Here is a 22,500-nt window from a genome sequence, read left to right on the forward strand (position 1 = left end):
AGGAGGAGATGATATCTGACATATGGTTCAGGAGGAGAAGATGATATCTGACATATGGTTCAGGAGGAGAAGATGATATCTGACATATGGTTCAGGAGGAGAAGATGATATCTGACATATGGTTCAGGAGGAGATGATATCTGACATATGGTTCAGGAGGAGAAGATGATATCTGACATATGGTTCAGGAGGAGAAGATGATATCTGACATATGGTTCAGGAGGAGATGATATCTGACATATGGTTCAGGAGGAGATGATATCTGGCATATGGTTCAGGAGGAGATGATATCTGACATATGGTTCAGGAGGAGATGATATCTGACATATGGTTCAGGACAAGATGATATCTGACATATGGTTCAGGACAAGATGATATCTGACATATGGTTCAGGAGGCGATGATATCTGACATATGGTTCAGGAGGAGAAGATGATATCTGACATATGGTTCAGGACAAGATGATATCTGACATATGGTTCAGGAGGAGATGATATCTGACATATGGTTCAGGACAAGGTGATATCTGACATATGGTTCAGGAGGAGATGATATCTGACATATGGTTCAGGAGGAGAAGGTGATATCTGACATATGGTTCAGGAGGAGATGATATCTGACATATGGTTCAGGAGGAGATGATATCTGACATATGGTTCAGGAGGAGATGATATCTGACATATGGTTCAGGAGGAGATGATTATATCTGACATACGGTTCAGGACAAGATGATATCTGACATATGGTTCAGGAGGAGATGATATCTGACATATGGTTCAGGACAAGATGATATCTGACATACGGTTCAGGACAAGATGATATCTGACATATGGTTCAGGAGGAGATGATATCTGACATACGGTTCAGGACAAGATGATATCTGACATATGGTTCAGGACAAGATGATATCTGACATATGGTTCAGGACAAGATGATATCTGACATATGGTTCAGGACAAGATGATATCTGACATATGGTTCAGGAGGAGAAGGTGATATCTGACATACGGTTCAGGAGGAGATGATATCTGACATATGGTTCAGGAGGAGATGATATCTGGCATATGGTTCAGGAGGAGATGATATCTGACATATGGTTCAGGAGGAGATGATATCTGACCTACGGTTCAGGAGGAGATGATATCTGACATATGGTTCAGGAGGAGGAGATGATATCTGACATATGGTTCAGGACAAGATTATATCTGACATATGGTTCAGGAGGAGATGATATCTGACATATGGTTCAGGAGGAGGAGATGATATCTGACATATGGTTCAGGAGGAGGAGATGATATCTGACATATGGTTCAGGAGGAGATGATATCTGACATGGTTCAGGAGGAGATGATATCTGACATATGGTTCAGGAGGAGATGATGATATCTGACATATGGTTCAGGAGGAGAAGATGATATCTGACCTACGGTTCAGGAGGAGAAGGTGATATCTGACATATGGTTCAGGAGGAGATGATATCTGACATATGGTTCAGGAGGAGATGATATCTGACATATGGTTCAGGAGGAGATGATTATATCTGACATACGGTTCAGGACAAGATGATATCTGACATATGGTTCAGGAGGAGATGATATCTGACATATGGTTCAGGAGGAGATGATATCTGACATATGGTTCAGGACAAGATGATATCTGACATACGGTTCAGGACAAGATGATATCTGACATATGGTTCAGGAGGAGATGATATCTGACATACGGTTCAGGACAAGATGATATCTGACATATGGTTCAGGAGGAGAAGGTGATATCTGACATACGGTTCAGGAGGAGATGATATCTGACATATGGTTCAGGAGGAGATGATATCTGGCATATGGTTCAGGAGGAGATGATATCTGACATATGGTTCAGGAGGAGATGATATCTGACCTACGGTTCAGGAGGAGATGATATCTGACATGGTTCAGGAGGAGGAGATGATATCTGACATATGGTTCAGGACAAGATTATATCTGACATATGGTTCAGGAGGAGATGATATCTGACATATGGTTCAGGAGGAGGAGATGATATCTGACATATGGTTCAGGAGGAGGAGATGATATCTGACATATGGTTCAGGAGGAGATGATATCTGACATGGTTCAGGAGGAGATGATATCTGACATATGGTTCAGGAGGAGATGATGATATCTGACATATGGTTCAGGAGGAGAAGATGATATCTGACCTACGGTTCAGGAGGAGATGATATCTGACATATGGTTCAGGAGGAGGAGATGATATCTGACATATGGTTCAGGAGGAGATGATATCTGACATATGGTTCAGGAGGAGAAGATGATATCTGACCTACGGTTCAGGAGGAGATGATATCTGACATATGGTTCAGGAGGAGGAGATGATATCTGACATATGGTTCAGGAGGAGATGATATCTGACATATGGTTCAGGAGGAGGAGATGATATCTGACATATGGTTCAGGAGGAGATGATATCTGACATACGGTTCAGGAGGAGATGATATCTGACATATGGTTCAGGAGGAGGTGATATCTGACATATGGTTCAGGAGGAGATGATATCTGACATATGGTTCAGGAGGAGATGATATCTGACATATGGTTCAGGAGGAGATGATATCTGACATATGGTTCAGGAGGAGATGATATCTGACATATGGTTCAGGAGGAGAAGATGATATCTGACATATGGTTCAGGAGGAGATGATATCTGACATATGGTTCAGGACAAGATGATCACAGATGATGTTGAGCTTCAGTGTTACATACGTACGTAAATAATGAGTTGATAATAGTTTCCTTGTTTTTATATTTTTTCATATCAACACCACGTTCAGGAAATACTCGAGGCGTATGTTTTCAGGATGAGAAAAGAGCTACAGTACATACAAGGTCTCTTGGTCAAACGGTGGCGACAGATATGAGGGTTTCAGTGAGACTGCTTTTAAGAGCACCACCTGGAGGCTAATTGGTGACAGTATTTTAAGAGCACCACCTGGAGGCTAATTGGTGACAGTATTTTAAGAGCACCACCTGGAGGCTAATTGGTGACAGTATTTTAAGAGCACCACCTGGAGGCTAATTGGTGACAGTATTTTAAGAGCACCACCTGGAGGCTAATTGGTGACAGTATTTTAAGAGCACCACCTGGGGGCTAATTGGTGACAGTATTTTAAAAGCACCACCTGGAGGCTAATTGGTGACAGTATTTTAAGAGCACCACCTGGAGGCTAATTGGTGACAGTATTTTAAGAGCACCACCTGTAGGCTAATTGGTGACAGTATTTTAAGAGCACTACCTGGAGGCTAATTGGTGACAGTATTTTAAGAGCACCACCTGGAGGCTAATTGGTGACAGTATTTTAAGAGCACCACCTGGAGGCTAATTGGTGACAGTATTTTAAGAGCACCACCTGGAGGCTAATTGGTGACAGTATTTTAGGAGCACCACCTGTAGGCTAATTGGTGACAGTATTTTAAGAGCACCACCTGGAGGCTAATTGGTGACAGTATTTTAAGAGCACCACGTGGAGGCTAATTGGTGACAGTATTTTAAGAGCACCACCTGGAGGCTAATTGGTGACAGTATTTTAAGAGCACCACCTGGAGGCTAATTGGTGACAGTATTTTAAGAGCACCACCTGGAGGCTAATTGGTGACAGTATTTTAAGAGCACCACCTGGAGGCTAATTGGTGACAGTATTTTAAGAGCACCACCTGGAGGCTAATTGGTGACAGTATTTTAAGAGCACCACCTGTAGGCTAATTGGTGACAGTATTTTAAGAGCACCACCTGGAGGCTAATTGGTGACAGTATTTTAAGAGCACCACCTGTAGGCTAATTGGTGACAGTATTTTAAGAGCACCACCTGTAGGCTAATTGGTGACAGTATTTTAAGAGCACCACCTGTAGGCTAATTGGTGACAGTATTTTAAGAGCACCACCTGGAGGCTAATTGGTGACAGTATTTTAAGAGCACCACCTGGAGGCTAATTGGTGACAGTATTTTAAGAGCACCACCTGGAGGCTAATTGGTGACAGTATTTTAAGAGCACCACCTGTAGGCTAATTGGTGACAGTATTTTAAGAGCACCACCTGGAGGCTAATTGGTGACAGTATTTTAAGAGCACCACCTGGAGGCTAATTGGTGACAGTATTTTAAGAGCACCACCTGGAGGCTAATTGGTGACAGTATTTTAAGAGCACCACCTGTAGGCTAATTGGTGACAGTATTTTAAGAGCACCACCTGGAGGCTAATTGGTGACAGTATTTTAAGAGCACCACCTGGAGGCTAATTGGTGACAGTATTTTAAGAGCACCACCTGGAGGCTAATTGATGACAGTATTTTAAGAGCACCACCTGGAGGCTAATTGGTGACAGTATTTTAAGAGCACCACCTGTAGGCTAATTGGTGACAGTATTTTAAGAGCACCACCTGGAGGCTAATTGGTGACAGTATTTTAAGAGCACCACCTGTAGGCTAATTGGTGACAGTATTTTAAGAGCACCACCTGGAGGCTAATTGGTGACAGTATTTTAAGAGCACCACCTGTAGGCTAATTGGTGACAGTATTTTAAGAGCACCACCTGGAGGCTAATTGGTGACAGTATTTTAAGAGCACCACCTGTAGGCTAATTGGTGACAGTATTTTGAGAGCACCACCTGTAGGCTAATTGGTGACAGTATTTTAAGAGCACCACCTGTAGGCTCATTGGTGACAGTATTTTAAGAGCACCACCTGTAGGCTAATTGGTGACAGTATTTTAAGAGCACCACCTGGAGGCTAATTGGTGACAGTATTTTAAGAGCACCACCTGTAGGCTAATTGGTGACAGTATTTTAAGAGCACCACCTGGAGGCTAATTGGTGACAGTATTTTAAGAGCACCACCTGGAGGCTAATTGGTGACAGTATTTTAAGAGCACCACCTGGAGGCTAATTGGTGACAGTATTTTAAGAGCACCACCTGTAGGCTAATTGGTGACAGTATTTTAAGAGCACCACCTGGAGGCTAATTGGTGACAGTATTTTAGACCATATTATATATTATCGTTCACATAAAGCATTTTGTGATGCAGAATATAGCTCTGATAAGCCAGTATTTGTAGCAATGATATATATAAGGAACGTCCAAAATAGCACCATATTCCCTATATAATGCACTACTTTGGTCTAAAAGAGTCCACTATGCTGTAGTAATGAGTTAGAAGAGGAGAATCCCCTGTTTCCTGATTGTGCTGCTGCTGGGGGATATGAGAATTGTCAGTCCAGGTCAATGGTTATAGCTGCTACGGTATCGTACCACTTTAAAATCTTTAAGTGTCCTTAGGATCACTGTCAAAAAAATATACTCTAGCTGAAGAATACGGAGCATCAGAATACCCCATAATGACATCACAATACCCCATAATGACATCACAATACCCCATAATGACATCACAATACCCCATAATGACATCACAATACCCCATAATGACATCACAATACCCCATAATGACATCACAATACCCCATAATGACATCACAATACCCCATAATGACATCACAATACCCCATAATGACATCACAATACCCCATAATGACATCACAATACCCCACATTGACATCACAATACCCCATAATGACATCACAATACCCCATAATGACATCACAATACCCCATAATGACATCACAATACCCCATAATGGACATCACAATACCCCATACTGACATCACAAACTCATTTGAGGGACTGCAGATGAGAATCAGCTATGGAGAAATGTCTGTTGTACATCATCCCTGTCATTTGAATAAACAAACATGGTCTCTGTCAAATGAATGAACAAACAGACAAAAGAACAGAGAAACAAAACTACTCTTCAAACTTCTATTGTCTTCTTCTATTGTCTTCTTCTATTGGCTTCTTCTACAGTGCATTCAGAAAGTATTCAGACCCCTTCCCTTTTTCCACATTTTGTTACTTTACAGCCTTATTCTAAAATGTGTTAAATATTGTTTCCCTTATCAATCTGCACACAATACCCCACAATGACATCACAATACCCCATAATGACATCACAATACCCCATAATGACATCACAATACCCCATAATGACATCACAATACCCCATAATGACATCACAATACCCCACAATGACATCACAATACCCCATAATGACATCACAATACCCCATAATGTCATCACAATAACCCATAATGACATCACAATACCCCATAATGTCATCACAATAACCCATAATGACATCACAATACCCCATAATGTCATCACAATACCCCATAATGACATCACAATACTTCATAATGACATCACAATACCCCATAATGACATCACAATACCCCATAATGACATCACAATACTTCATAATGACAAAGCAAAAACAGGTAAAAAAAAAATAAGAAAAATTAGATAAGTATTCAGACCCTATGAGATAAGTATTCAGACCCAATGAGATAAGTATTCAGACCCTATGAGATAAGTATTCAGACCCTATGAGATAAGTATTCAGACCCAATGAGATAAGTATTCAGACCCAATGAGATAAGTATTCAGACCCAATGAGATAAGTATTCAGACCCTATGAGATAAGTATTCAGACCCTATGAGATAAGTATTCAGACCCTATGAGATAAGTATTCAGACCCTATGAGATAAGTATTCAGACCCTATGAGATAAGTATTCAGACCCTATGAGATAAGTATTCAGACCCTATGAGATAAGTATTCAGACCCAATGAGATAAGTATTCAGACCCAATGAGATAAGTATTCAGACCCTATGAGATAAGTATTCAGACCCTATGAGATAAGTATTCAGACCCTATGAGATAAGTATTCAGACCCTATGAGATAAGTATTCAGACCCTATGAGATAAGTATTCAGACCCTATGAGATAAGTATTCAGACCCAATGAGATAAGTATTCAGACCCTATGAGATAAGTATTCAGACCCTATGAGATAAGTATTCAGACCCTATGAGATAAGTATTCAGACCCTATGAGATAAGTATTCAGACCCTATGAGATAAGTATTCAGACCCTATGAGATAAGTATTCAGACCCTATGAGATAAGTATTCAGACCCTATGAGATAAGTATTCAGACCCTATGAGATAAGTATTCAGACCCTATGAGATAAGTATTCAGACCCTATGAGATAAGTATTCAGACCCTATGAGATAAGTATTCAGACCCTATGAGATAAGTATTCAGACCCTATGAGATAAGTATTCAGACCCTATGAGATAAGTATTCAGACCCTATGAGATAAGTATTCAGACCCTATGAGACTGTAAATTGATCTCAGGTGCATCTTGTTTCCTTTGATCATCCTGGAGATGTTTCTACAACTTGATTGGAATCCACATGTGGTCAATCCAATTGATTGTGTGTAGATTGAATAGGATTTTTTATTTATTTAATACATTTTCAGAATAAGGCTGTAACGTAGCAAAATGTGGAAAAAGTCAAGGAGTCTGATATTTTCTGAATGCCCTGTATATATATATATATATTACATGTATGTTCTCCTTCTATTGTCTCCTTCTATTGTCTCCTTCTATTGCCTCCTTCTATTGTCTCATATTGTCTCCTTCTATTGTCTCATATTGTCTCCTTCTATTGTCTCCTTCTATTGTCTCATATTGTCTCCTTCTATTGTCTCATATTGTCTCATTCTATTGTCTCATATTGTCTCCTTCTATTGTCTCCTTCTATTGTCTCCTATTGTCTCATTCTATTGTCTCCTTCTATTGTCTCATATTGTCTCCTTCTATTGTCTCATATTGTCTCCTTCTATTGTCTCATATTGTCTCCTTCTATTGTCTCATATTGTCTCCTTCTATTGTCTCATATTGTCTCCTTCTATTGTCTCCTTCTATTGTCTCATATTGTCTCCTTCTATTGTCTCATATTGTCTCCTTCTATTGTCTCATATTGTCTCCTTCTATTGTCTCATTCTATTGTCTCCTTCTATTGTCTCATATTGTCTCCTTCTATTGTCTCCTTCTATTGTCTCATATTGTCTCCTTCTATTGTCTCATATTGTCTCCTTCTATTGTCTCCTTCTATTGTCTCCTTCTATTGTCTCCTTCTATTGTCTCCTTCTATTGTCTCATATTGTCTCCTTCTATTGTCTCATATTGTCTCCTTCTATTGTCTCCTTCTATTGTCTCCTTCTATTGTCTCCTTCTATTGTCTCATATTGTCTCCTTCTATTGTCTCCTTCTATTGTCTCATATTGTCTCCTTCTATTGTCTCCTATGTTTTTCATTCTCTTCTTAGTTTTCCATCTGTCCATCCGTGTGTTTTGTTGTTAAACTTTGCTATAATTAGTTGATATTCTGTGTCAACATGTGTGCTCTGTGTCTGACGGTGTACTTGTATGTCTCTCTAACAGAGGGCTGCCCTAGTCTGTGTAACGGGAACGGCAGGTGTACCCTGGGTAATAACGGCTGGTACTGTGTGTGTCAGCTTGGCTGGAGAGGAACAGGATGTGACACGTCCATGGAGACGGCCTGCAGTGACAGAAAGGACAACGATGGAGGTAAACCAATGACTATACTATAACACTGTAGCTTAACACCAATGACTATACTATAATACCATAGACTAACACCAATCCCTATACTATAACACCATAGACTAACACCAATCCCTATACTATAACACTGTAGCTTAACACCAATGACTATACTATAATACCAATGACTATACTATAATACCATAGACTAACACCAATGACTATACTATAACACCATAGACTAACACCAATCACTATACTATAACACTATAGACTAACACCAATCTCTATACTATAACACTATAGACTAACACCAATCACTATACTATAACACCAATGACTAACACCAATCACTATACTATAACACTATAGACTAACACCAATCTCTATACTATAATACCATAGACTAACACCAATGACTATACTATAACACCAATGACTAACACCAATCACTATACTATAACACTATAGACTAACACCAATCACTATACTATAATACCATAGACTAACACCAATCACTATACTATAACACTATAGACTAACACCAATCACTATACTATAATACCATAGACTACCACCAATGACTATACTATAACACCAATGACTAACACCAATCACTATACTATAACACTGTAGCTTAACACCAATGACTATACTATAATACCATAGACTAACACCAATGACTATACTATAATACCATAGACTAACACCAATCACTATACTATAACACTATAGACTAACACCAATGACTATACTATAATACCATAGACTAACACCAATGACTATACTATAATACCAATGACTAACACCAATCACTATACTATAACACTATAGACTAACACCAATGACTATACTATAATACCATGGACTAACACCAATCACTATACTATAACACTATAGACTAACACCAATCTCTATACTATAATACCATAGACTAACACCAATGACTATACTAATAACACCAATGACTAACACCAATCACTATACTATAACACTATAGACTAACACCAATCACTATACTATAATACCATAGACTACCACCAATCACTATACTATAACACTATAGACTAACACCAATCCCTATACTATAATACCATAGACTAACACCAATGACTATACTATAACACCAATGACTAACACCAATCACTATACTATAACACTGTAGCTTAACACCAATGACTATACTATAACACTGTAGCTTAACACCAATCACTATACTATAATACCAATGACTATACTATAATACCATAGACTAACACCAATCCCTATACTATAACACTGTAGACTAACACCAATCACTATACTATAACACTACAACACCAATGACTATACTATAATACCAATGACTATACTATAATACCAATGACTATACTATAACACTATAACACCAATGATTATACTATAACACCAATTACTATACTATAATACCATAGACTAACACCAATGACTATACTATAACACCATAGCTTAACTCCTACTATTAGCACCCAGTGCCAAGCCGCACTGCTTCTTGACACAGCGCCCATCCAACCCGGAAGCCAGCAGCACCAATGTGTCGGAGGAAACACTGTACACCGTGTCAGCGTGCACTGCGCCCGGCCCTGCCGGCCAAACCCTCCCGAACCCGGACGACGCCCCACGGTACCTCCACTGGTACTGTAGAGCAATAACAACCAGTCTCTCTACTGTGAGTTGGAACTGGATGTCGACCCAGACCTCCGAAAGCCTCCAGACAGGCCTGTACACTTAGAACCTGGCTTCTTAGAAAACAAAGAACAGCGACATGCTGTCCTGGTGAGAATTAAGTAGTGGGCTGTGAGTTGATACGTAGTTACACGTACACAGGAAGCTGTGTTCGAGCCCAGAGTGGGCATGTCTGAGCCCCAGAGTGTCAGCCCCCACCGGGCTCTGAAACCCCCCCAGTACAGACCTCTTTGCTAGGCCCCATCGGGCCCTCTAATCATCCCAGGGCATAGCCAGGCACACCTCACAACCAGCAGGAGAACCAAGGCCTTCGGGAAAACACGTTGGAGACGTGCCCTGAATCCACCAGCCATGTAATGACCCAGATACAGCCCTGATTTAGCCATGTAATGACCCAGATACAGCCCTGATTTAGCCATGTAATGACCCAGATACAGCCCTGATTTAGCCATGTAATGACCCAGACACAGCCCTGATTTAGCCATGTAATGACCCAGATACAGCCCTGATTAGCCATGTAATGACCCAGATATAGCCTTGATTTAGCCATGTAATGACCCAGATACAGCCCTGATTAGCCATGTAATGACCCAGATATAGCCTTGATTTAGCCATGTAATGACCCAGATACAGCCCTGATTCCACCAGCCATGTAATGACCCAGATGCAGCCCTGATTTAGCCATGTAATGACCCAGATACAGCCCTGATTCCACCAGCCATGTAATGACCCAGATGCAGCCTTGATTTAGCCATGTAATGACCCAGATACAGCCCTGATTTAGCCATGTAATGACCCAGATACAACCCTGATTCCACCAGCCATGTAATGACCCAGATACAGCCCTGATTTAGCCATGTAATGACCCAGATACAGCCCTGATTCCACCAGCCATGTAATGACCCAGATACAGCCCTGATTCCACCAGCCATGTAATGACCCAGATGCAGCCCTGATTTAGCCATGTAATGACCCAGATATAGCCTTGATTTAGCCATGTAATGACCCAGATACAGCCCTGATTTAGCCATGTAATGACCCAGATACAACCCTGATTTAGCTATGTAAAGACCTAGATACAACCCTGATTTAGCCATGTAATGACCCAGATACAGCCCTGATTTAGCCATGTAATGACCCAGATACAGCCCTGATTTAGCCATGTAATGACCCAGATACAACCCTGATTTAGCCATGTAATGACCCAGATACAACCCTGATTTAGCCATGTAATGACCCAGATACAACCCTGATTCAGCCATATAATGACCCAGATACAGCCCTGAATCCACCAGCCATGTAATGACCCAGATACAGCCCTGATTTAGCCATGTAATGACCCAGATACAGCCCTGATTTAGCCATGTAAAGACCCAGATACAACCCTGATTAGCCATGAATAATGACCCAGATACAGCCCTGCTTAGCCATGTAATGACCCAGATACAACCCTGATTCCACCAGCCATGTAATGACCCAGATACAGCCCTGATTTAGCCATGTAATGACCCAGATACAACCCTGAATCCACCAGCCATGTAATGACCCAGATACAGCCCTGATTTAGCCATGTAATGACCCAGATACAGTCCTGATTCCACCAGCCATGTAATGACCCAGATACAGCCCTGATTAGCCATGTAATGACCCAGATACAGCCCTGATTCCACCAGCCATGTAATGACCCAGATACAGCCCTGATTAGCCATGTAATGACCCAGATACAGCCCTGATTCCACCAGCCATGTAATGACCCAGATACAGCCCTGATTAGCCATGTAATGACCCAGATACAGCCCTGATTCCACCAGCCATGTAATAACCCAGATACAGCCCTGATTAGCCATGTAATGACCCAGATACAGCCCTGATTCCACCAGCCATGTAATGACCCAGATACAGCCCTGATTAGCCATGTAATGACCCAGATACAGCCCTGATTCCACCAGCCATGTAATGACCCAGATAAAGCCCTGATTAGCCATGTAATGACCCAGATACAGCCCTGATTCCACCAGCCATGTAATGACCCAGATACAGCCCTGATTAGCCATGTAATGACCCAGATACAGCCCTGATTCCACCAGCCATGTAATGACCCAGATACAGCCCTGATTAGCCATGTAATGACCCAGATACAGCCCTGATTCCACCAGCCATGTAATGACCCAGATACAGCCCTGATTCCACCAGCCATGTAATGGCCCAGATACAGCCCTGATTCCACCAGCCATGTAATGACCCAGATACAACCCTGATTTAGCCATGTAATGACCCAGATACAACCCTGATTTAGCCATGTAATGACCCAGATACAGCCCTGATTCCACCAGCCATGTAATGACCCAGATACAACCCTGATTTAGCCATGTAATGACCCAGATACAACCCCGATTTAGCCATGTAATGACCCAGATACAACCCTGAATCCACCAGCCATGTAATGACCCAGATACAACCCCGATTTAGCCATGTAATGACCCAGATACAGCCCTGATTAGCCATGTAATGACCCAGATACAGCCCTGATTCCACCAGCCATGTAATGACCCAGATACAGCCCTGATTAGCCATGTAATGACCCAGATACAGCCCTGATTCCACCAGCCATGTAATGACCCAGATACAGCCCTGATTCCACCAGCCATGTAATGGCCCAGATACAGCCCTGATTCCACCAGCCATGTAATGACCCAGATACAACCCTGATTTAGCCATGTAATGACCCAGATACAACCCTGATTTAGCCATGTAATGACCCAGATACAGCCCTGATTCCACCAGCCATGTAATGACCCAGATACAACCCTGATTTAGCCATGTAATGACCCAGATACAACCCCGATTTAGCCATGTAATGACCCAGATACAACCCTGAATCCACCAGCCATGTAATGACCCAGATACAACCCCGATTTAGCCATGTAATGACCCAGATACAGCCCTGATTCCACCAGCCATGTAATGACCCAGATACAACCCTGATTTAGCCATGTAATGACCCAGATACAACCCCGATTTAGCCATGTAATGACCCAGATACAACCCTGAATCCACCAGCCATGTAATGACCCAGATACAACCCCGATTTAGCCATGTAATGACCCAGATACAGCCCTGATTAGCCATGTAATGACCCAGATACAACCCTGATTTAGCCAGCCGTGTTATCATAACCCAGACACTCTACAACTGCAGAGAAATGCAGTCCTGTGTGTGACTCAGTTGGTAGATTATGGTGTTTGCATTGCCAAGGTTTGTGCATTTGATTCCCACTGGAGCCATCGATATGAAAACACCTATGACTGTTAGTCACTTTGGATAAAAGTGATGTTGTCTAGGATATATTCACTAGTTTCTACCTATAACACTGCATGGGCCCTGCATGACTATCATGCCCAAGGCTGTACCCACTGCCTCAATGGCAGAAAAGAGAGGCCTGTAATACCAGTCTAGCTACCAGGGTATTGAGCCCGGCAGACAGGAAGTGAGGAAGAAGGTATTATTGTTTGTATCTGGCTAGGATATAGGTATGGGGGGATAGGAGCTCCTGGAAGTGGACAGCAACAAAGTGTTGATGACCTAGTTAACAGGAAGTAAACTACAGAGCTAACACACAGACAGGAAGTAAACTACAGAGCTAACACACAGACAGGAAGTAAACTACAGAGCGAACACACAGACAGGAAGTAAACTACAGAGCTAACACACAGACAGGAAGTAAACTACAGAGCTAACACACAGACAGGAAGTAAACTACAGAGCGAACACACAGACAGGAAGTAAACTACAGAGCTAACACACAGACAGGAAGTAAACTACAGAGCTAACACACAGACAGGAAGTAAACTACAGAGCTAACACACAGACAGGAAGTAAACTACAGAGCGAACACACAGACAGGAAGTAAACTACAGAGCTAACACACAGACAGGAAGTAAACTACAGAGCTAACACACAGACAGGAAGTAAACTACAGAGCTAACACACAGACAGGAAGTAAACTACAGAGCTAACACACAGACAGGAAGTAAAATCCAGCGCTAACACACAGACAGGAAGTAAATGCAGTGCTAACACACAGACAGGAAGTAAATGCAGCGCTAACACACAGACAGGAAGTAAATTACAGCGCTAACACACAGACAGGAAGTAAATTGCAGCGCTAACACACAGACAGGAAGTAAATGCAGAGCTAACACACAGACAGGAAGTAAATTGCAGCGCTAACACACAGACAGGAAGTAAATGCAGAGCTAACACACAGACAGGAAGTAAATTGCAGCGCTAACACACAGACAGGAAGTAAATGCAGTGCTAACACACAGACAGGAAGTAAATGCAGTGCTAACACACAGACAGGAAGTAAATGCAGCGCTAACACACAGACAGGAAGTAAATGCAGCGCTAACACACAGACAGGAAGTAAAATCCAGCGCTAACACACAGACAGGAAGTAAATTGCAGCGCGAACACACATCAGCAGGTTCTGGAGTGGTGAATCATTACAGACCTTAATTACAGCAGGAAGTCAGCTGTGGGCGGGAGGTGCTAAAGGATAGCTGCACTTCCTGGTTTTAGATTAGGTTAATTAAGAAATGCTATCGGCCGTGACTGAATTCAGATGTTGTTTGCGGGTGTGGTTTGATGTGAGTGTCTCTGTCAAAGTCAAATTATTTCGCAAATTAAATCAAATCAAATGTATTTGTCACATTCTTCATAAACAACATATGTGGACTAACAGTGAAATGCTTACTTACAGGCCCTTCCCAACAATAAAGAGATTTAAATAATTGGAAATAATAGAAAAATAACATAACGAGGAATAAATACCCGATGAGTGATGATAACTTGGTTATAAACCTGGGGTACCAGTACCACATTGATGATAACTTGGTTATAAACCTGGGGTACCAGTACCACATTGATGATAACTTGGTTATAAACCTGGGGTACCAGTACCACGTTGATGATAACTTGGTTATAAACCTGGGGTACCAGTACCACGTTGATGATAACTTGGTTATAAACCTGGGGTACCAGTACCACGTTGATGATAACTTGGTTATAAACCTGGGGCACCAGTACCACGTTGATGATAACTTGGTTATAAACCTGGGGTACCAGTACCACGTTGATGATAACTTGGTTATATACCTGGGGTACCAGTACCACGTTGATGATAACTTGGTTATATACCTGGGGTACCAGTACCACGTTGATGATAAATTGGTTATATACCTGGGGTACCAGTACCACGTTGATGATAACTTGGTTATATACCTGGGCCACCGGGTTCTATCATACAGCCTCTACCCCTGTACCAGTCAATCTCTATCAAACAGCCTCTACCCCTCTACTACTCAGTCTCTATCAGACAGCCTCTACCCCTCTACCACCCAGCCTCTATCAGACAGCCTCTACCCCTCTACCACTCAGCCTCTATCAGACAGACTCTACCCCTCTACCACTCAGACAGCCTCTACCCCTCAGATAGCCTCTACCACTCAGATAGCCTCTACCACAGCTCTACCCCAGCTCACTCTCGCTATGAAAGCCTGTGGAAGTTGTTGTCAGAAAGAGCCAAAGAAGGATTGAGGATATCCATGTTGTCAGGAGGTGTCGAGTTGTAGAGATGTGACGGGGGATAACGTTGACCACTGGGATTTACACAGTGACTAGTTTCATGACGATGAATCGTTTCACTAAGATGTGATTGTGAGTACATGTAGGTGCTGAAGTAGTTTTTTAAAAGGGGTGTGTATTTGCTTATGCCTGCCTGTCTACGTTCCCCCTCCAGATGGTTTGGTGGACTGTATGGACCCTGACTGTTGTCTGCAGGCGTCGTGCCACACCACAGGTCTATGTGTAGGCTCTCCAGACCCCCTGGACATCATTCAGGAGACACAGCTCTCCTCCACCCAGAACAATCTGCAGTCCTTCTACGACCGTGTCCGCTTCCTGGTGGGACGGGACAGCACGCACGTCATCCCCGGGGCAAACCTCTTTGACGGCAGGTGAGTCAACGCGGTCTCGTTCATTAAATTCACCGGATACAACAGGTGTTAGACCTTACCGTAAAATGCTTACTTACAAGCTTTTAAACAGCAATGCAATTAAAAAACAATAGAGTTAAGAAAATATTTGCTAAGTGAACTAAAGTAAAAAATGTAATAAATAGTGAGACAATAAGATTACATAACAATAAGAGGCTATTTACAGGAGGTACCGATACCGAGTCAATGTGCAGAGGGCACAGGTTAGTTGAGGTAATTTGTACATGTAGGTAGAGGTAAAGTGCCTATGCATAGATAATAACCAGCGAGTAGCAGCAGTGTAAAAACAGGGGGGGTCAATGTGAATCGTTTGGGTGGCCATTTGATTAATTGTTCAGCAGTCTTATGGCTTGGGGGTAGAAGCTGTTAAGAAGCCTTTTGGACCTTGGCTTGGAACTCCGGTACCTCTTGCTGTGCGGTAGCAGAGAGAACATTTTATGACTTGGGTGACTTTGACAATTCTTTGGGCCTTCCTCTAGTACAGAGGTCCTGGATGACCGGAAGCTTGGCCCCAGTGATGTATTGAGCCGTACGCACTGCCTTCTGTAGTGTCCTTACAGTCGGATACCAAACAGTTGCCATGCTAGCCGGTGTTACGACCGGTCAGAATGCTCTTCGATGGTGCTGCTGTGGAACTTTGAGGATCTGGGGACCCATGCCAAATCTTTTCAGTCTCCTGAGGGAGAAAAGCTTATGTCGTGCTCCTCTTCACAACTGTCTTGGTGTGTTTGGACCATGATAGTTTGTTGGTAATGTGGACGCCAAGGAACTTGAAACTCTTAACCCGCTCCACTACAGCCCCGTCGATGTTAATGGGGGCTTGTTCAGCCCTCCGTTTCTTATAGTCCATGATCAGCTCTTTAGTCTTGCTCACATTGAGGGAGAGGTTGTTGTCCTGGCACCACACATTCAGTTCTCTGACCTCCTCCCTGTAGGCTGTCTTATCGTTGTCGATGATCAGGCCTACCACTGTTATGTCGTCAGCAAACTAAATGATGGTGTTGGAGTCGTGCTTGTCCGCGCAGTCGTAGGTGAACAGGGAGTACAGGAGGGGACTGAGCATGCACCCCTGGGGAGCTCCAGTGTTGAGGATCAGCGTGGCAGATGTGTTGCTACCTACCCTTACCACCTGGGGGCGGCCTGTCAGGAAGACCAGGATCCAGTTGCAGAGGGAGGTGTTTAGTCCCAGAGTTCTTAGCTTAGTGATGAGCTTCGTGGGCACTATGGTGTTGAGCGCTGAGCTGTAGTCAATGAACAGCATTCTCACACAGGTGTTCCTTTTGTCCAGGTGTGAAAGGGCAGTGTGGAGTGCGATTGAGGCGGTATGGGGCGGTATGCAAATTGGAGTGGGTCTAGGGTTTCCGGGATGATGATGTTGATATGAGCCATGCCTTTTCAAAGCACTTCATGGCTTCACTTCATTCACTTCATTTCGACGTGCGTGCTAGGCATTTCAGAAGGGTACCTTCACATCCTTTGGCACGGAGTAACATACAGGGAGTATGGTGGTCTGCTTGAAACATGTAGGTATTACAGACTCGGTCAGGGAGGATGAAAATGTCAGTGAAAACACTTGCCAGTTGGTCCGCGAATGCTCTGAGTACCCGTCCTGGTAATCTGTCTTGCCCTGCGGCCTTGTGAATGTTGACCTGTTTAAAGGTCTTGCTCACATCGGCTACGGAAAGTGTGATCGAGAACAGCTGGTACTCTCATGATTGCTTCAGTGTTGTTTGCCTCGAAGCCAGTATAAAAGGCATCTAACTCGTCTGGTAGGGTTGCGTCACTGGGCAGCTCGCGTCTGGGTTTCTCTTTGTAGTCAGTAATAGTTTTCAAGCCCTGACACATCCAACGAGCATCAGAGCCGGTGTAGTAGGATTCAATCTTATTCCTGTATTGACACTTTGTCTGTTTGATGGTTCGTCTGAGGGCTTAACGGGATTTCTTATAAGCGTACAGATTAGTGTAACGCTCCTTAAGAGCGGCAGCTCTAGCCTTTAGCTCGATGTGGATGTTGCCTGTAATCCATGGCTTCTAGTTGGGATGTGTACGTACGGTTGCTATGGGGACGACGTCGTCAATGCACTTATTGATAAAGCCAGTGACTGATGTGATGTACTCCTCAATGCCATTGTATGGATCCCAGAACATATTCCAGTCTGTGCAAAACAGTCCTGAAGCTCAGCATACGTGTCATCTGACCGCTTCCATATTGAGCGAGTCACTGGTACTTCCTGCTTTAGTTTTTGCTTGTTAGCAGGAATCAGGAGGATAGGAGTGTCGTGTTTTGGGGGCTCTCCGTGTTTTCCTCTTCCGAGTCCGTACGGGATTTGCAGCGATGAGACAAGACTGTAACTACCAATTGGATTCCGCGAAAATTGGGGTGAAAACAGAGTTAAAAAAAAACTGCAAAAAAAAAACAGACTGATACTGTGAGGGACTGACTACCTGAACTTGTCCAATAAGAAACATTTAAGGGGATAGTCAAAGTCTCTAATGTCTCCAATCTATCTCTAATGACACCCTTTTCCCTTTAAATGCACTACTTGTCCAAAACGTCATACCGACCAGTAGCAGGTTTTGGGGAGGGGGACTATGTCTATCTAGAGCAGGACTAGGCTTGAGGAACACTGGTACAGACAATATCCTACCATGAATCATGATATCAATTAGCATGTTTTTATCTGTAGTTAAATCCCTCTGAATATTTATGCTATTATGGGTCCAAATCAGCAGTGAGGAGTATTTTTCTTCATTTTTAGCAGGAAATCATTTGAGATTAATAAACTATTTTTTGATGGGAGAGATCTGGCCAAGACAGCTGCTCTATACGGCCTAGTTAGTGGGGGAAGTAAATGGAAAGAGAGCACAGGAACACTCCCACTCAGCCACAGCAGCCATCCACAGGAACACTCCCACGCAGCCGTAGCAGCCATTTCATATTCACAGGAACACTCCCACTCAGCCATCTCATATTCACAGGAACACTCCCACTCAGCCATCTCATATTCACAGGAACACTCCCACTCAGCCATCTCATATTCACAGTAGCACTCCCACTCAGCCACAGCAGCCATCTCATATTCACAGGAGCACTCCCACTCAGCCACAGCAGCCATCTCATATTCACAGGAACACTCCCACTTAGCCACAGCAGCCATCTCATATTCACAGGAACACTCCCACTCAGCCACAGCAGCCATCTCATATTCACAGGAACACTCCCACTCAGCCACAGCAGCCATCTCATATTCACAGGAGCACTCCCACTCAGCCATCTCATATTCACAGGAGCACTCCCACTCAGCCATCTCATATTCACAGTAGCACTCCCACTCAGCCATCTCATATTCACAGTAGCGCTCCCACTCAGCCATCTCATATTCACAGGAGCACTCCCACTTAGCCACAGCAGCCATCTCATATTCACAGTAGCACTCCCACTCAGCCATCTCATATTCACAGGAACACTCCCACTCAGCCATCTCATATTCACAGGAGCACTCCCACTCAGCCATCTCATATTCACAGGAGCACTCCCACTCAGCCATCTCATATTCACAGTAGCACTCCCACTCAGCCATCTCATATTCACAGGAGCACTCCCACTCAGCCATCTCATATTCACAGGAGCACTCCCACTTAGCCACAGCAGCCATCTCATATTCACAGTAGCACTCCCACTAAGCCATCTCATATTCACAGGAACACTCCCACTCAGCCATCTCATATTCACAGGAGCACTCCCACTCAGCCACAGCAGCCATCTCATATTCACAGGAACACTCCCACTCAGCCATCTCATATTCACAGGAACACTCCCACTCAGCCACAGCAGCCATCTCATATTCACAGGAACACTCCCACTCAGCCATCTCATATTCACAGGAACACTCCCACTCAGCCACAGCAGCCATCTCATATTCACAGTAGCACTCCCACTCAGCCATCTCATATTCACAGGAACACTCCCACTCAGCCATCTCATATTCACAGGAGCACTCCCACTCAGCCACAGCAGCCATCTCATATTCACAGGAACACTCCCACTCAGCCATCTCATATTCACAGGAACACTCCCACTCAGCCACAGCAGCCATCTCATATTCACAGTAGCACTCCCACTCAGCCATCTCATATTCACAGGAACACTCCCACTCAGCCATCTCATATTCACAGTAGCACTCCCACTCAGCCATCTCATATTCACAGTAGCACTCCCACTCAGCCATCTCATATTCACAGTAGCACTCCCACTCAGCCATCTCATATTCACAGGAACACTCCCACTCAGCCATCTCATATTCACAGTAGCACTCCCACTCAGCCATCTCATATTCACAGGAACACTCCCACTCAGCCATCTCATATTCACAGTAGCACTCCCACTCAGCCATCTCATATTCACAGTAGCACTCCCACTCAGCCATCTCATATTCACAGTAGCACTCCCACTCAGCCATCTCATATTCACAGGAACACTCCCACTCAGCCATCTCATATTCACAGTAGCACTCCCACTCAGCCATCTCATATTCACAGTAGCACTCCCACTCAGCCATCTCATATTCACAGTAGCACTCCCACTCAGCCATCTCATATTCACAGTAGCACTCCCACTCAGCCATCTCATATTCACAGTAGCACTCCCACTCAGCCATCTCATATTCACAGGAACACTCCCACTCAGCCATCTCATATTCACAGTAGCACTCCCACTCAGCCATCTCATATTCACAGTAGCACTCCCACTCAGCCATCTCATATTCACAGTAGCACTCCCACTCAGCCATCTCATATTCACAGTAGCACTCCCACTCAGCCATCTCATATTCACAGTAGCACTCCCACTCAGCCATCTCATATTCACAGTAGCACTCCCACTCAGCCATCTCATATTCACAGTAGCACTCCCACTCAGCCATCTCATATTCACAGTAGCACTCCCACTCAGCCATCTCATATTCACAGTAGCACTCCCACTCAGCCATCTCATATTCACAGTAGCACTCCCACTCAGCCATCTCATATTCACAGTAGCACTCCCACTCAGCCATCTCATATTCACAGTAGCACTCCCACTCAGCCATCTCATATTCACAGGAACACTCCCACTCAGCCATCTCATATTCACAGTAGCACTCCCACTCAGCCATCTCATATTCACAGTAGCACTCCCACTCAGCCATCTCATATTCACAGTAGCACTCCCACTCAGCCATCTCATATTCACAGTAGCACTCCCACTCAGCCATCTCATATTCACAGTAGCACTCCCACTCAGCCATCTCATATTCACAGGAGCACTCCCACTCAGCCATCTCATATTCACAGTAGCACTCCCACTCAGCCATCTCATATTCACAGTAGCACTCCCACTCAGCCATCTCATATTCACAGGAACACTCCCACTCAGCCATCTCATATTCACAGTAGCACTCCCACTCAGCCATCTCATATTCACAGGAACACTCCCACTCAGCCATCTCATATTCACAGGAGCACTCCCACTCAGCCATCTCATATTCACAGGAACACTCCCACTCAGCCATCTCATATTCACAGTAGCACTCCCACTCAGCCATCTCATATTCACAGGAACACTCCCACTCAGCCATCTCATATTCACAGGAACACTCCCACTCAGCCATCTCATATTCACAGTAACACTCCCACTGAGCCATCTCATATTCACAGGAACACTCCCACTCAGCCATCTCATATTCACAGGAACACTCCCACTCAGCCATCTCATATTCACAGTAGCACTCCCACTCAGCCATCTCATATTCACAGGAACACTCCCACTCAGCCATCTCATATTCACAGTAGCACTCCCACTCAGCCATCTCATATTCACAGGAGCACTCCCACTCAGCCATCTCATATTCACAGGAACACTCCCACTCAGCCATCTCATATTCACAGTAACACTCCCACTCAGCCATCTCATATTCACAGGAACACTCCCACTCAGCCATCTCATATTCACAGGAACACTCCCACTCAGCCATCTCATATTCACAGGAACACTCCCACTCAGCCATCTCATATTCACAGGAACACTCCCACTCAGCCATCTCATATTCACAGGAACACTCCCACTCAGCCATCTCATATTCACAGGAACACTCCCACTCAGCCATCTCATATTCACAGGAGCACTCCCACTCAGCCATCTCATATTCACAGGAGCACTCCCACTCAGCCATCTCATATTCACAGGAACA

At 43.7% G+C, this 22,500-nt stretch overlaps 1 protein-coding gene across 4 annotated transcripts in view; it reads left to right on the forward strand.

Annotated features, from left to right (window-relative positions):
• tenm4 (teneurin transmembrane protein 4) overlaps nt 1-22,500 on the forward strand; it is a 783,671-nt gene that overhangs the window by 552,479 nt on the left and 208,692 nt on the right. For all 4 annotated transcript variants that reach the window (XM_052468712.1, XM_052468713.1, XM_052468714.1 and 1 more), the window contains 2 exons: nt 8,391-8,537; nt 16,018-16,234. In XM_052468712.1, the coding sequence (XP_052324672.1) occupies nt 8,391-8,537; nt 16,018-16,234 (364 nt within the window). The remainder of the gene's footprint in view (nt 1-8,390; nt 8,538-16,017; nt 16,235-22,500) is intronic.

Source organism: Oncorhynchus keta, chromosome 18, assembly GCF_023373465.1.
Source record: "Oncorhynchus keta strain PuntledgeMale-10-30-2019 chromosome 18, Oket_V2, whole genome shotgun sequence".
Lineage (NCBI taxonomy): Eukaryota > Metazoa > Chordata > Actinopteri > Salmoniformes > Salmonidae > Oncorhynchus > Oncorhynchus keta.